Here is a 14,331-nt window from a genome sequence, read left to right as displayed (position 1 = left end):
GAAAAGGTTAATCATCACTGTCCTAGAGTAAGAGAAAAATATCAAAACACTACTGTATTAGTCTTCTCAGAATAATCTAGGAAACATTTGGATATTATAGATTTGGCCATCTTCCCCTCAACCCTAAATTGTTTTATTCAGTTAATCTCATTTTCTAGATTGATAAAATAGACTCACAAACAAACTGCAGAGATTGAGTTCACATACCAGGCAAAGCTAAAATGAGATTGACTACTTTATGATGCCATTTGTTGTGTGACCTCACTTTAAATAAAGTGATGAGACAATTCAGAGAGGCCACTCTGAATTGCTAGAATCCTGTTGGAAAAATCTGGTAGAGAAGTCCGATTAATCTTGCTAAAGCCGATCTTCCTAATTAAAGTTTTGGAAGCACAGAAGAAGAAGAAAAAGAATGAATCATAGTATCATCATTTTTCTAGTCATAGAAAATAATAGAATCCCATGTATTTTGATGCATGCATCTATTTTCATAATAAAATATATGTATTTATAAACTACCCAAAATGTATGTTTGTGTGATGTTACATCTTAGAAAACAGAGTTTTTAAAATGGCTGTTAAATACTTTAGAGTAACTGTGTAGAATTTCAAAGAATAGTTCTCAGCCATTTCTTTTCTCATGTATCCATCCACAAATATGTAAGCTGTTGACTTTATAGATGTATAAAGATCTGCCTCCATGAACCAAAAATTGGCGGTTTGTTTTGTAATATTTTCTAAGAAAAAATGCTATTCCATTAAGAGGTTTTTAAAATTTGTAAAATGTTCTGTAAGTGCTGCTGCTTCTGTTGGTGCTGCTCCTTCTAGCCAACCTCTACTGCCCCTCCCTTAACTCCCAACAATACAAAACTGTGGTCTTCAAGCATTGAATTAATTTATGCATGTTCTGTTTCTCAAAGAACTTGCTTCACTTTAAAAGAGGCTGGTGTGAAATCACAGATGGCGGTAACATGGTTGATTTCCGTCTGGATGGCATGGGGAACATTGGGGAGTAATGTCCATTTGTACAAAAACAATAACCAGGATGGGAGATGCATTTATTCCTTCACGGTACCCAGTAAAAATGAAGACAGCTGTGCTGGCTTAAGTGAAGCATTAATAAGCATTCAAGATCTCCAACGGGAGAGCAAAGCTCAGCAGCTGGAACTTGTGTCAACTAGAACTTGGCTTGGCCTTCTGGAGAACCAGGTGAATCAGCTACATGGAAGTCACATTAGGAGGACTTCTTTATCTACAGTTGGCTTGCTTCAAAGGGAGGTAGAGAGTCTGAAGAGGGAACAAGCCCAGAGGGACATCCACATCAGCAGCCTGGAATCTACCATAAACGATCTCCTTCAAGACAAGTCAGCTTTGGAAGAAGAGAAGAAACAGCTGAAAGAAGAGAAGAATGAGCTGGAGAGAAGGTTAGAGAAAAGCATTGAGGAGGTGGCTCAGCTGAGAGTAAGCGATTATTTTCAGACCAGAGAAGCCAGCAGTGACTTCCGTCAAGGCTCTCCGGAAGGTAAATCTGAAGGCTCTCCAGCTAGGAAATGTGCTCTTAAAAATCTATAATGTACAATTATAAATTATTTATTTTTAATTAATCATTTTTAAAGAAAGCAAACAAGTGAAGAAAACATTATGAAAATAAGTTAGGGAAACTTCTGAAAATTTAGTCATGAAAACAAAATACATTTTTACCAATAAAGAAGAGGATTTTTGAGTCTCAGTGCCAGGGTCTGCACCATTTAGTTATTTAAAGATATATATTTTTAACTAGCAAAGGAGAAGAGAAAAAAACACTTAAAAACATAAGTAAATATTGGGTCTCTAATTTCTCTTTTGTTGCATTCTGACTGATATACAATAAGGTAATAAATTTCAGGAATTTGTTGATTGATTTCTTATTCTACATGCCCAGTCAAAGGATCTGGCTTTGATCTACCTGCATTTATGGAAAAAGCTCAAAGAGTGAGAGTAACAGCAAATCAGAATGTGGTAAACTCAGGCAAGTATATAATTAGCTGGAGAAGCATTGTGAAAATCTCTGATTCAAGAGCAAGTGAGAAAAAAAAAATATTGCTACTTCTACAGCTGTAAAGGTTGTCTTGAAACAGTAAAAAAAAGAAGAAGCTTGTCACATTGTTTATGATGCTAACAAGAGCCTGTGAAGATCTTTGTGGCAACCCATTTTCTTTGACATTTATGTGATCTGGCTGAATTTATGAAGCAATCTGAAAAAGGCTAAAGATTTCCAGCTTCCCCTTTTGGGGATTTGCTTAGTCCAGACCCACTGGATTTTAAAAAGCCAGATGTTGGAAAAAAAGTGATGAAATACTGGAACTGGGATCTGGTGTCTATTAGTGAAAAATTTGCAGTACAAAGCCTTATCTGATGATTTTGCTTTTCTTTTGGATACCTCAGCCTATTTAACAGTTTTCATTGTAGGCAAATATTAAAAGGCATTTTAATTGAGTAGCCTGAATTAATTTTTCCAGTAGTGATTAATTAGAAAGCTTGCAATCAGGGCATTAGTGGAAAAGCTCCCATTCTATCATTTGCTTTCAGCTGATGGTCAGAAGTCATCTTACCCATTTTTAAAACCACTGTATAGCTGCCAATGGTGCTTCATACAAACAGCACTTTTGATTTGGCAGCTATTCTACCTTTCTCTCCCTAATAGAATTGCCCTGCTGGAAAAATCAGAGGAAGACAGAGAGGACCACAGCTTGGATCCTGTAAAATTTCATAAATTCAGACTATGACAAATATTTCTCAAAAAGATAATTTCCCTCTAAAAAGTTAACAATACTACAAAGACAGAAAAAGTTTGTACATCTTAAAGATGCCATGTTTCATAAACTTATTTTTACATTTGGCTGTACACTTTAGTATTATATTTTGTTTTTGCAAGTACACTGAGTGCTTCTGCACTGGAGACAAATTCCTTGTGTATCTAACCACACTTGGCCAAATAAATAAAATATAAGTACAGTACACACCTTCTGATTACTTTAGGTGTGATGGAATCTGGTTTATTGTCTTTTGAGCAGAGAACAGGAAATGGGAATATTAAAACAATTGTCCATAGATTTTGGGAAATGATTTTGTCAGAAGAAAAGAAGAAATGTGGGAATTCCTCGGCAGATGGCTACTATTTTTTCTTAACATCTGTCCTGCATGGTTGGGAGGTATACTTGCTCCGTTTTTATAGTGTTGGAAGAAATGTCCTTCTGGGTTCGGCTCCAAGTGGGGAAAAAGACACTGGAGACATGGAGGCTGCTTGGAAAGATGGTTTTAATGGTGGACAGGACCACATGGCTTGAGTCCTGAACAGAAAAGGTGATCACATGCTTCAATGTTGGTGGAGAAGAAGAGAAGGGAAGAGAAGAGCAGAGGAGAGAGAGAGAAAAAGGGCTTGCAGGGCTTTTTATAATCTGTTCTGTCCCACCTATCTGTTTCCTGTTCCTGTGTAAGAAATGTATTCTGATTGGTTGCCAGACTCCCATGGGCCCATGCAAGGCCAACCCTCTAGGGTGAGTTTTGAATTCAGGTTTGATTGAGTTTAGATGCCATGTGGTCAGTTGAGTAAAAGGCAATATTATCCTGCCTTAATCCCATCACAGCTGAAGAGGAGAACTCTTTATTATGTAAAGTGGACTAGCTTGGCCTTCTTAATGGCCCATTGACAAAGTGGGGATGGGCAGGAAGCTGCAGGAATTTAGTTTTTTAAAATGTGTTTCTCCCTTTTTCACATCCAGGAAAATATAATATTCTGCCTTATCAATATTTCCTAGATATTTCATTTTCCTGGGAGAGGGCTAGGTGATAACTTCCTACAATCCCTCCTTTTTTTTTTTTTTCAAAACATGTGAGTGGAACGCACATGTTTTTGACAAAAGATAAAAATTGGTCAGATCAGGGAGGCTTAATTTTTCTGATGGAAAGGCATTGAAAGAGACAGCAGAAGGATCCCTTCAGTTGGCTCCCAGAGAGCTTTCAACCATGAAGGTCTTAGCAACCAGGGCACAATTTCTGGAAAGAAATTTACAATATCCAATTTACCATGCCAATTAATATCAGATATCACTTTCTGTGAGCTTCCAGGTTACAAGCAAGCAGAAGTCCCAAAAAAACCTTCACAGCCATGGTTCTGCCTTTTAAAGAAGTACAGGCTGCCCATTTCCAAGGGATTTCTTTAACCTGCCCTAGCTTCTATTTTAGTGAGGCCAAATTGAGTTTAGCTAGTGTGCAATACAAGCTATTTAGTATTTTTTTTAAAGTTACACACAATGAGCCCAGGGACTCCTATCAGAGACCACCAGTGCAACATGTCCTGCTTTACTGGGCAACTGGGCAGCATCACTTTTTTTTTTGAGTCACAGGGTTTGAGTTTTGAAGATCCTTTCTGCTACTCTTCAAGTGGGGGAATTGCCTGAGGGGAACTGACCCTCCCCCATGGGATTAAAAGGGAGATATCACTGCTTAGGCTTTTGTGCAAGGGCAAAATCAACCTAGGAAAAGCTTTGTGGAGTTAAGTCAAGGAGATAGTTTCAATCTAATTCTGAATGGAGCCTCTCTCTCTCCCTCTCTCTTTGTGTGTTTGTGTGTGTAGCTGCTTCTACAATACAGAAAATACAGACATTTTGGACAAAATTTCTCTCCCACCAGCCAGAAATCTAAGGTGTTCAGAACTTGCTGTGCTAGCCATTCTCAAATACAATTCTTACATGAATACATTAAACTGATTACAATATAAATGAGACAGGAAAGAAGACCTTACAATTTCTGTGAAGGAGGCAAAGAAACAAAACTTTACAATCAATTTCCACCCTCCCCCATAGTCTTTACAGCTGTCTTCTGGGGATAGAAGAGAGTCTTTTGGTCTTTACTTCTTCATCTCCTTCAGGGTTCTTTCATGTCTGCTAGGGTGGCATGCTTGGTTTGGTGGTAAGGCTGGTAAGAGTGGTCAGTCAGTCTTGGTAGTCTGTCCCAGGCTTGGCTAAGTTTTTTTCCTCATGTCAGGTTTTATCAGCACGCAATCACCAGCAGCAAAATCGAGAGTTATGGTTTGAGCTAGCAGTCCTTTGTTTCTGAAGAGTACAATCTTCTAGGGCTGAAAGACATGAGAACGATGCCGTCGATGGGAGAAGCGTCTGAGGGGGTTCGGGAGTTCATGGCTTCCATGACAGCCATGGACCTGACCCAGTTAATTCAGGGCCCTACTCACGAGGGAGGCCACACGCTGGACCTTGTCTTTGTCTCTGGCCAGTGGATGAGTGATCTGGGAATAGGGGATCCAGCCATTATTCCCCTGTCATGGTCGGATCACTCACTTCTCCGGCTGGACTTCCCTGGTGCTACCCCCCGCCGCGAGGAGGCGGAACTGGAAGGTATTAGATGGTTCCGCCCCAAGCGCCTGATGGAACCAGATAGGTTCCAGACGGAGCTTGGGCCACCTCCTGTGGACCTGACCCGCCCCCGAGTGGAGGACCTGGTAGACGCATGGAATAGTGCGACTACCGGGGCCCTAGACCGGGTGGCGCCTTTGCGGCCTCTCCTGCGGCGCCGAACCACCCTGGCCCCTTGGTTTACCGAGGAGCTAAGGGTGATGAAACGCCACAAGAGACGCCTAGAGAGTCGTTGGAGATCCTCCCGTTCCGAATTTGACCGAGCACAGGCACGAGCCTATTTGAGGACGTACCTCGTGGCATTAAGAGCGGCCAAACGTCAACATTGCACCGCTCTTATTGCGTCCGCAGATAACCGCCCTGCCACCCTGTTTCGGGTGACTCGCTCCCTCTTGTTTGAGAGACCGTGGGAAGCCCCTTTACAGGGCAGAGCAGAGGAGTTTGGGAACTATCTACAGGACAAAGTCGCTCAAATCCGGATGGGATGGGCCCCTTTCAGTGGTTCAGTAGAGACACCCGTGGCGAGTCTTGAGGGACCACTTTGGGAGGAGTTTGACTCGGTTGCCATCGAGGATTTGGACAGGTTGCGTGGACGTCTGCGACCCACCACATGTTTATTGGACCCGTGTCCCTCCTGGCTTGTACTGGCATCCTGGGAGGTTACGCGCGACTGGCTCCTGGGCCTAGTGAACGCCTCGTTGGGTGAGGGGTCTCTACCGGCCGCCTTGAAAGAGGCGGTGGTGAGGCCCCTGCTCAAGAAGCCTTCCCTGGATCCAACGGACCTAGTCAATTATCGTCCAGTCTCCAACCTTCCTTTCTTAGCGAAGGTTGTAGAGAGTGTGGTGGTACAGCAGTTCCCACGTCACCTGGAGGAAAATGATTATCTAGACCCGTGCCAGTCTGGCTTCCGACCCGGGCACAGCACGGAGACGGCCTTGGTCGCATTGGTTGATGATCTCTGGAGGGCCAGAGATAGGGGTTGTTCCTCTATCCTGGTCCTATTAGATCTCTCGGCGGCGTTCGATACCATCGACCATGGTATCCTGTTGCACCGGCTAGAGGGGTTGGGAGTCAGGGGCACCGTTTTACGGTGGTTTGGCTCCTACCTCTCTGACCGGACGCAACGTGTGTTGGCAGGGGAGCAGAGATCGACCCGGAGGCCACTCACATGTGGAGTGCCACAGGGATCGGTGCTCTCGCCTCTCCTGTTCAACACATACATGAAACCGCTGGGCGAGATCATCCGTGGTTTTGGGGTGGGATATCATCTGTATGCTGATGATACTCAGCTATACATTTCCACCCCGAACCACCCCAATGAGGCCGTCGAAATGATGTCCCAGTGTTTGGAGGCCGTACGGGTCTGGATGGATGGCAACCGACTAAAACTCAACCCTTCCAAGACGGAGTGGCTGTGGCTTCCGGCCTCCTGGTTCAACCAGGTGCTTCCATCTCTGGCCATCGGGGGCGTGCAACTAGCCCCCATGGAACAGGTGCGCAATTTGGGCGTCCTCCTAGATGCCCAGCTGTCCATGGATGACCATGTAACAGCCGTGGCAAGGGGGGCGTTCCATCAGGTCCGCCTGATGCGCCAATTGCGCCCCTTATTGGACCGGGATGCCCTACGCACAGTCACCCATGCGCTAGTGACGTCTCGCCTGGACTACTGCAATGCTCTCTACATGGGGCTTCCCTTGAGATGCACTCGGAGACTACAGTTGGTCCAGAACGCGGCCGCGCGGGTGATTATGGGAGGACTAGATACTCCCCTGTAACACCTCTCCTGCGCGAGCTGCACTGGCTTCCTGTGGTCTACCGAGTGCGTTTCAAGGTTTTGATTATGATCTTTAAAGCGCTTCATGGCACAGGGCCTAGTTACATGCAGGATCACATCCTGCCCCACACATCCCTACGACCAATTCGCTCACCCAGAGAGGGACTTCTCCGGGTGCCGTCCGCCAAACAGTGTCGGGGGGCGACACCCAGGAGCAGAGCCTTCTCTGTGATGGGCCCAGCCCTGTGGAATGACCTCCCCCATGACATCAGGATTACTTCCGATCTCCGCTCCTTCCGTGTACAGCTGAAGACCCACCTCTTTCAATTATCTGGCCTGGCTCAACCGTAATTTTTCTCACTCCTCCTGACTGTCTTTTTAAATTTTAAATTTTAATTGTACATTGGGTTTCTTACAATTGGGATATTTTAATGGTGATTTTTAACTGTCTAAATGTTGTAATTTGTTACCTCCTCCGTGCATGTGTGTCTTTGTATATATGTATGTTTATGTGTTTGTACACATGTTTTATGTTCTATATGCTCCATTGTACGCCGCCCCGAGTCCTGCCTGGAAAGGGAGCGGCTAATAAATTCAAATTATTATTATTATTATAACAAGGTTCCCTCCCCCACAGAAAAGGCATTGTTGGAGGATTAGAGGTAAGGGAGGGGCGGGGGTGGGTAGATAGCTTGCAGGCAGAGTTTGAAAAATAAAACCATCAGTTACTCAGCAGATAAACAGATAAACATTATGGGGATATTACAGATGAGAAATGGGGTCTGGATTCACATGCTCCAGGAAAGAAATGAACAGGTAAAATCATTTAGTCACACAATAAATGCAAGGATGAAACTTTTCTTGCAAACATTTCCTGGGTTGTTACTTTAAGGTATAGGCAAGGAAGGAAGGAAAAAAAATATTTTTACTCTGTTTCTGCTGGCCAAAACAGACACAAAGTAAAGACCCCTCCCAGTTTCAGTTAGTTTTCTAGGCCCAACAAACTGAGCAAAGGCAATTTCTGCCAACTCCTTTCTTTCTTTGAACACTTTAAAATTCTTGTCTTTTGGATTGGAGACATCTTAGTTACAATTACCTTGAGGGTGCACAAAGACTTAGACATACACACACAGAGACAAAGAGGGGGTAACAAAACTCATGAATTTCACAAACAAAATCATTCCCACCAGTTAAATTGGGAAAGGCACAAATCTTAACAAACAAAAACCACGTGGTTACATAAAAGACAGAGAAAGAGACAGACAAGAGACAAAAGAAATCCCACCATTTTCTTTTAAGTACCTTTTTAGCCAAATTAGTTTTTCCTGTATCATCTTTCAGCAAAGCCCATTTTCTACAATCTGTTTTGCTCTTTTTTCTTCATTCCGGCCAGGACGGGCATTTGCTTTTCGTCCCAGGCCCCCAACAACTCCCCTAGGGGGGTTTCCGTGGCTACCCTCGAGCTACCGCTTCCCATGATCCCGTTTAGATGTGGGTTCACTTCGTCCTAGCCGGGTTTGCCACTTCGCATTTCCCCGCTTTACTTTCACGTCCTTAGAGGACCTTTCGCGCCCTTTTGAAGGGACTTTTCTGTTTGCCCTTCGGAGGGTCTATGGGTGCCCTTCGGAGGGACTTTTCGGGGGGTGCCCTTCGGAGGGACTTTTGTCGCGTTCCTCACCGCGGGAACCTTCTCTCGATTCGCGCCCTTTCACGCAGGGACTTTTCTTACAGTTTCAAGTCTTGGGGAAAGAGACCCGGAGGACCAGCCGCACAGTGACCCAGGAGGGGTGCTGTCGGAGCGGGTATGCGTACCTCCCTTTTTCTCTCTAACTTCCTTATGGGCTTTAGCTTTTTTCTCTCACAGGACAAAAACAGCAGCAACAACAAAAAATAAAAAATCCATTCACTTTTCCATCCATTTTCACACACACTAGTCACACACAGGCAGGCATACACACATTTCCCATGCTTTAAAATTAAATTTTAGAGAATTAAAATTTAGAGGTACTCACCTTCTTTCCAGGCAGCCTTTGAGCTCAAACTCAAAACCCCTTTAAAGCCTAGATCCAAATGGCTAAGGCCAAGATAAAGTCCACCCACAGACTCAATGGGGTCTGTGCCAGCATGGGAGGCTTACCTGGGCCATATCCATTTGTTAGGCTAGCTTGGAGTCCCATCTGGGGGGTGCCAATTGTTGGAAGAAATGTCCTTCTGGGTTCGGCTCCAAGTGGGGAAAAAGACACTGGAGACATGGAGGCTGCTTGGAAAGATGGTTTTAATGGTGGACAGGACCACATGGCTTGAGTCCTGAACAGAAAAGGTGATCACATGCTTCAATGTTGGTGGAGAAGAAGAGAAGGGAAGAGAAGAGCAGAGGAGAGGAGGGAGAGAGAAAAAGGGCTTGCAGGGCTTTTTATAATCTGTTCTGTCCCACCTATCTGTTTCCTGTTCCTGTGTAAGAAATGTATTCTGATTGGTTGCCAGACTCCCATGGGCCCATGCAAGGCCAACCCTCTAGGGTGAGTTTTGAATTCAGGTTTGATTGAGTTTAGATGCCATGTGGTCAGTTGGGTAAAAGGCAATATTATCCTGCTTTAATCCCATCACAGCTGAAGAGGAGAACTCTTTATTATGTAAAGTGGACTAGCTTGGCCTTCTTAATGGCCCATTGAGAAAGTGGGGATGGGCAGGAAGCTGCAGGAATTTAGTTTTTTAAAATGTGTTTCTCCCTTTTTCACATCCAGGAAAATATAATATTCTGCCTTATCAATATTTCCTAGATATTTCATTTTCCTGGGAGAGGGCTAGGTGATAACTTCCTACAATAGGAAAGTCTGCCAATCAGCCAATCCCCCAGGGGGGATTTTTAGCTAGCTTGTCACAGAGCCTGATGCTGATACATACATACATACATACATAAAAATAATGAAAAGTGACTTTTCCTTTTGGTTAAAAGGAAAGTTAAAATCAGCATAAGCTATATACCAAGCAACTACTTCTGTAACTTTTGCAATTGCAATGTTTGTTGTGTAAGGCTGCTTGTCTATTGCAGAGAGCTTCTTCCAACTATAGTAGCTGCCCATATGAGCAAGGATATTTCTTCCTGTGATCCTCAATCATATGCAGAGCCTTCATCAATGGACCAAAAGCAATGAAAAGCCTTAAAGAAGAGCAAATCTGTTACTTTTGGATTGCAATTCACAAACTCTATTTACCATAGAGAAGTATTTTTGCCCCAATACGATCTATCTGTGGAAGGGCAAAACTAAGATTTGTGTCTCATTTCTCCTGAATATGAGAAGTCAGACCAGATTTTTAGCTCTTGATGAGGCAATTCTATGCATATTATACCTAATTTATAAAGTTCCAGGTTCACATCTTATAGTATTAATTGAAGGCTTTTAGTTATACCATCTTCTTAGTATGAGATCCTCCTCTACTTGCAATTTACCTGCTTTACAAAATAATTCAATGAATAATATGTCTGAAATGCTTTCTGACACTAAAGAGTTTTTTAGACAAAGTCACAAACTGCTCTTTCATGTGTCTAAATTGTCAACACTGTAACGTTGTTTTCCTTCCATTTTCTCTGAAGTGTCTAAGTGGAATACTGAAAATTTGGGCTATCAGGAGCTCAAATTAGAGTTTGCTGAGGTTTATACATCTCATCTCATTGAGGAAGGCATTTCACCCACACCTCCTAGCATAGAAGCTGAAGAACCAGGTATTAAATTTTTGTGTGTTCCTGATTTTTTCCAGCTCTATTTAGCCTTGAGTCTGCTATTGTCTTCCTCCAAACTCACTATTTTTTTCCTATTTGGAATTTATTTTGCCCAGGTTCTAGCTGAGCATTTGGAAACACCTTCATTTTAGTCTAAAGACAGAAAGGGAAATATTTTTTTTTTTGCCTGCCAATTTATTTTTTCAGAATTTCCGTCTAGTAATAAAAGTAAAGATATTAAAATAGGTTTGGAGTATTTTGCATGAGAGTCAATCTCATAGCATCCTGACCAATTCTGGAGGGAAAAAACCTTTGAAATAATTGTGACATGGAGTGTGGCTCAAAAACTCAAGGAAGGGAAGAATAAAGTCCGTTTCAGCCATTTGCTTTAATTCATGAGGTTGGGGTCCACAAATTGGTTTCAAACTCCATATTTTCATCCAAATAGCCTGCAGGAAGGCTAAATTTATGGTTGGATGAATGGGAACGCAGCTCTGATATTGATGGTACTTTGGGGAGCATTGTCCTGGTTTATGTGAAATAGCGTTTGATAAAACTTGCTGCATAAAATACAACAATTTTGCAAGGAGGACAGTAAATGCATACACTATCCAATGCTTTTTAACAATGTGAAAATAAGGCCAGTTGAAGTCTGAAGTATTTATTTTGAGAAAATGCATTCTTGGCTAACTATCAGGCACTCCTCCCCCCATATGTTTTTGGTTCTCTTTTATAACAACAGACTATGTTTGGTTCAGTTTCTCCCTGGCTCCCAAGCAAGCTCTTTCTTTCCTCTTTCGTTCCCTTTCCTTCCTATGGAACCAAGCCTACATTTCACATGTTCCAGATCTAAAGTCCTTCACAAAAGTTCCATAATTAAATGAACATTTCTCTTGAATTTTATTTCTTCTCCATTTATTTCGAATGTTGGAGAAATGTGGAAAATATTAACCCTACATCCATTTCTCATTGTTCTTTTTAGAAAAAATTCAAAAGGGTTATAACTCTGCATTTGTTTAAGGATAGCTAACCTTTTTATATATATGAAATCATTTGGGCTAAAGTAGGAAGCACATTCTGAATTTAGGAATAGACAAATACTATTACATATCCCAAAACTGCCAATGTTGCAAATAGTATTCAGAACTTTAAAAAGTAAAGGCATTATTTGATAGAGAACTTTCCTTTTAAAAAAACCACTCCGAAATAACTTAAGAAACTTCAAAAACAAACAATACTATTAGCTGCCTTGATTACCAAAAGGTAGAATATAAATTAAAAGCATTAATTAATAAAATGGAAGTAGCCTTTTCTCCATTCCTTACATTTTCTTGAATAGCAGAGCCAGAAAAAAATTAGCTTCAGAAAAGTGGTACTAGTTGGAATTAAACACTGTTAACCTAGACCAGGGCTGTCAAACCCTGGACCAGATGTATCACGTGCTGACCACGCCCATGCCCGATTTAGCGAAGGGGGAAAAAGTCCCGCTACATCACGTGATGCTGCTGTGATGATGTGAGTTTGACACCCCTGGCCTAGACAGAGCAAGAGTCTGATTAACCCAGCTACACATGCTCATATAGGTTGCTCTGCCAAATTAGAGGCATCCCTTTTTTTGGATTCTGTCTGGAGATCATCAATTTCTAAAGTAATAATTTATAGCTACATATTCCTTAGTTTGAGAGATTAACTTCCTTGCTTATTTCCTGAATTAGGTTGTGGAACACTAGTTTGGGTTGGTGCACCGGTGACCTTTCACAAGGCTGACACCATTACAGGAAAGTATGGTGTATGGATGAAGGACCCACAACCTGTGTCTCCATATAACAATGAGACAATTTGGAGAGTTGACACGGTCAGTGCGGATGTCCGTCATGTCTTTGAATATGATGATCTTGATGAGTTTGTGAAAGGCTACCCTTCCAAAGTTCATGTGTTGCCCATATCCATGGAGAGCACTGGGGCCGTTGTTTATCAAGGTTTCCTCTATTTCCAGAGGCACAAGTCTAGAATACTGATGAAATATGACCTGAAGAGTGAAGTCATTGCAGTTCAGAAGGAGTTGCCCGATGCTGGCTATCATGGACAATTTCCTTACTCCTGGGGTGGATATACAGATATTGATTTAGCAGTTGATGAGATTGGACTGTGGGTGATTTATAGCACTGAAAATGCCAAGGGATCTATTGTGCTTTCTAAACTGGACCCAGAAACTTTGGAGATTTCACAGACATGGACGACCAATATTCATAAGCAGTCTGTGGCTAATTCCTTCATGATCTGTGGCTCCTTGTATACCATTAGTAGCTACTCATCCCCTGAGGCCACCGTGAATTTCATCTACCGCACAAGTACAGGAAGTAGTGCACCGCTGAAGATCCGCTTTGAGAACCATTACAGATACAACAGCATGGTAGACTACAACCCTACAGAGAAGAAAATAATGGCTTGGGATAACTTCAACATGGTGGCTTATAACATCAGACTTTCCAAGATATGATTACTTTGAAGAGATTTATAATGGGAAAATAGATAATGGAAATAGAGGTAGAAATTGAAGTCTGCTATCAAACTTTCCTCCCACTTAATTATCATGAATGACCCAGAATTTCTCCTGAACTACCCCAGTAGAACGAAATAGCTATGCAATGTGGGATTGGCACTTAATCCTTTTAATGAGTGTATACAATAAAATAGTCTGTGATTTACACTTCATGGGTAATCTCCCACTCTGTTGTTTTTAATGCAGCACTGTGTATCTTCTTTAAAACATTAGCCTAAGCATGCTGCAGCCAACTATAACACAAAGTCATACATCTCTCAAAAATGATATAGCCTCTTTTTTTTTCAATTTCTTTTTAGTTTCAACTCAATAAGTGGAAGATTTTGGTTGCTCGGCAGGACTGAATCAATTTTGTTACATTTCATTAGATTTACAGCATATGCAGTGACTCAAATTACAGAGGAGCATAGAAACATAGAATCATAGGGCTGGAAGGGTTCTTTGGAGATTTTCTGTTTCAACTCTCTACCCAAGGTAGGAGTCCTTATACCAATTAATGCCCAATCTTTACTTGAAAACTTCCAGTGATGGAGCATTGACAACTCTGGGAGACAAATTGTTCCTCTGATTAATTGTTCTCACTGTCAGGAAATTTCTCCTTAATTCTAGGTTGCTTCTCTCCTTGATTAGTTTCCATCCTTTGCTTCTTGTCTTGCCTTCTGGTGCTTTGGAGAATAGGTTGACCCCCTCTTCTTTGTGGCAACCCCTCAAATAATGGAACACTGCTTTTATGCTTCCTCTAGTCCTTCTTTTCATTAGACTAAACATATCCAATTCCTGCAACCGTTCTTTATATGTTTTTGCCTCCAACCCCCTAATCATCTTTGTTGTTCTTCTCTGCACTATTTTCAGAGGCTCAACAT

At 42.1% G+C, this 14,331-nt stretch overlaps 1 protein-coding gene across 3 annotated transcripts; it reads left to right on the top strand.

The window, feature by feature from the left end:
• Positions 1-889: 889 nt before the first annotated feature.
• Positions 890-13,615, top strand: MYOC (myocilin). 3 transcript variants are annotated; one of them, XM_081946456.1, is made up of 3 exons: positions 890-1,521; positions 12,621-12,760; positions 12,902-13,615. In XM_081946456.1, exons 1-3 carry the CDS (start codon positions 960-962, stop codon positions 13,403-13,405), a joined length of 1,206 nt encoding a protein of 401 aa, XP_081802582.1. In that variant the 5' UTR covers positions 890-959; the 3' UTR covers positions 13,406-13,615. The 3 variants fall into 3 exon arrangements, with proteins under 3 accessions (XP_081802582.1, XP_081802583.1, XP_081802581.1); XM_081946457.1 differs by adding an exon at positions 10,780-10,908 and having other exon boundaries at positions 12,621-13,615; XM_081946455.1 differs by having other exon boundaries at positions 12,621-13,615.
• The last annotated feature ends 716 nt before the right edge of the window (positions 13,616-14,331 follow it).

The sequence above is a fragment of the Natrix helvetica genome (assembly GCF_964273705.1).
Source record: "Natrix helvetica genome assembly, chromosome: 3".
NCBI classification, from domain to species: Eukaryota; Metazoa; Chordata; class Lepidosauria; order Squamata; family Natricidae; genus Natrix; species Natrix helvetica.
The sequence above is the reverse complement of the archived record's forward strand: the minus strand, read 5'-3'. Positions and strand labels throughout refer to the sequence as shown.

What these genes read in the sequence shown, in the direction of transcription:
- MYOC (XM_081946457.1), top strand. Translation starts at nt 960, where the DNA reads ATGGCGGTAACATGGTTGATTTCCGTCTGGATGGCATGGGGAACATTG. An exon ending in CCGTCAAGGCTCTCCGGAAG is followed by an intron (nt 1,522 to 10,779) that starts GTAAATCTGAAG and finishes TTTTCTCTGAAG; the next exon opens with TGTCTAAGTGGAATACTGAA. An exon ending in CATAGAAGCTGAAGAACCAG is followed by an intron (nt 10,909 to 12,620) that starts GTATTAAATTTT and finishes TTCCTGAATTAG; the next exon opens with GTTGTGGAACACTAGTTTGG.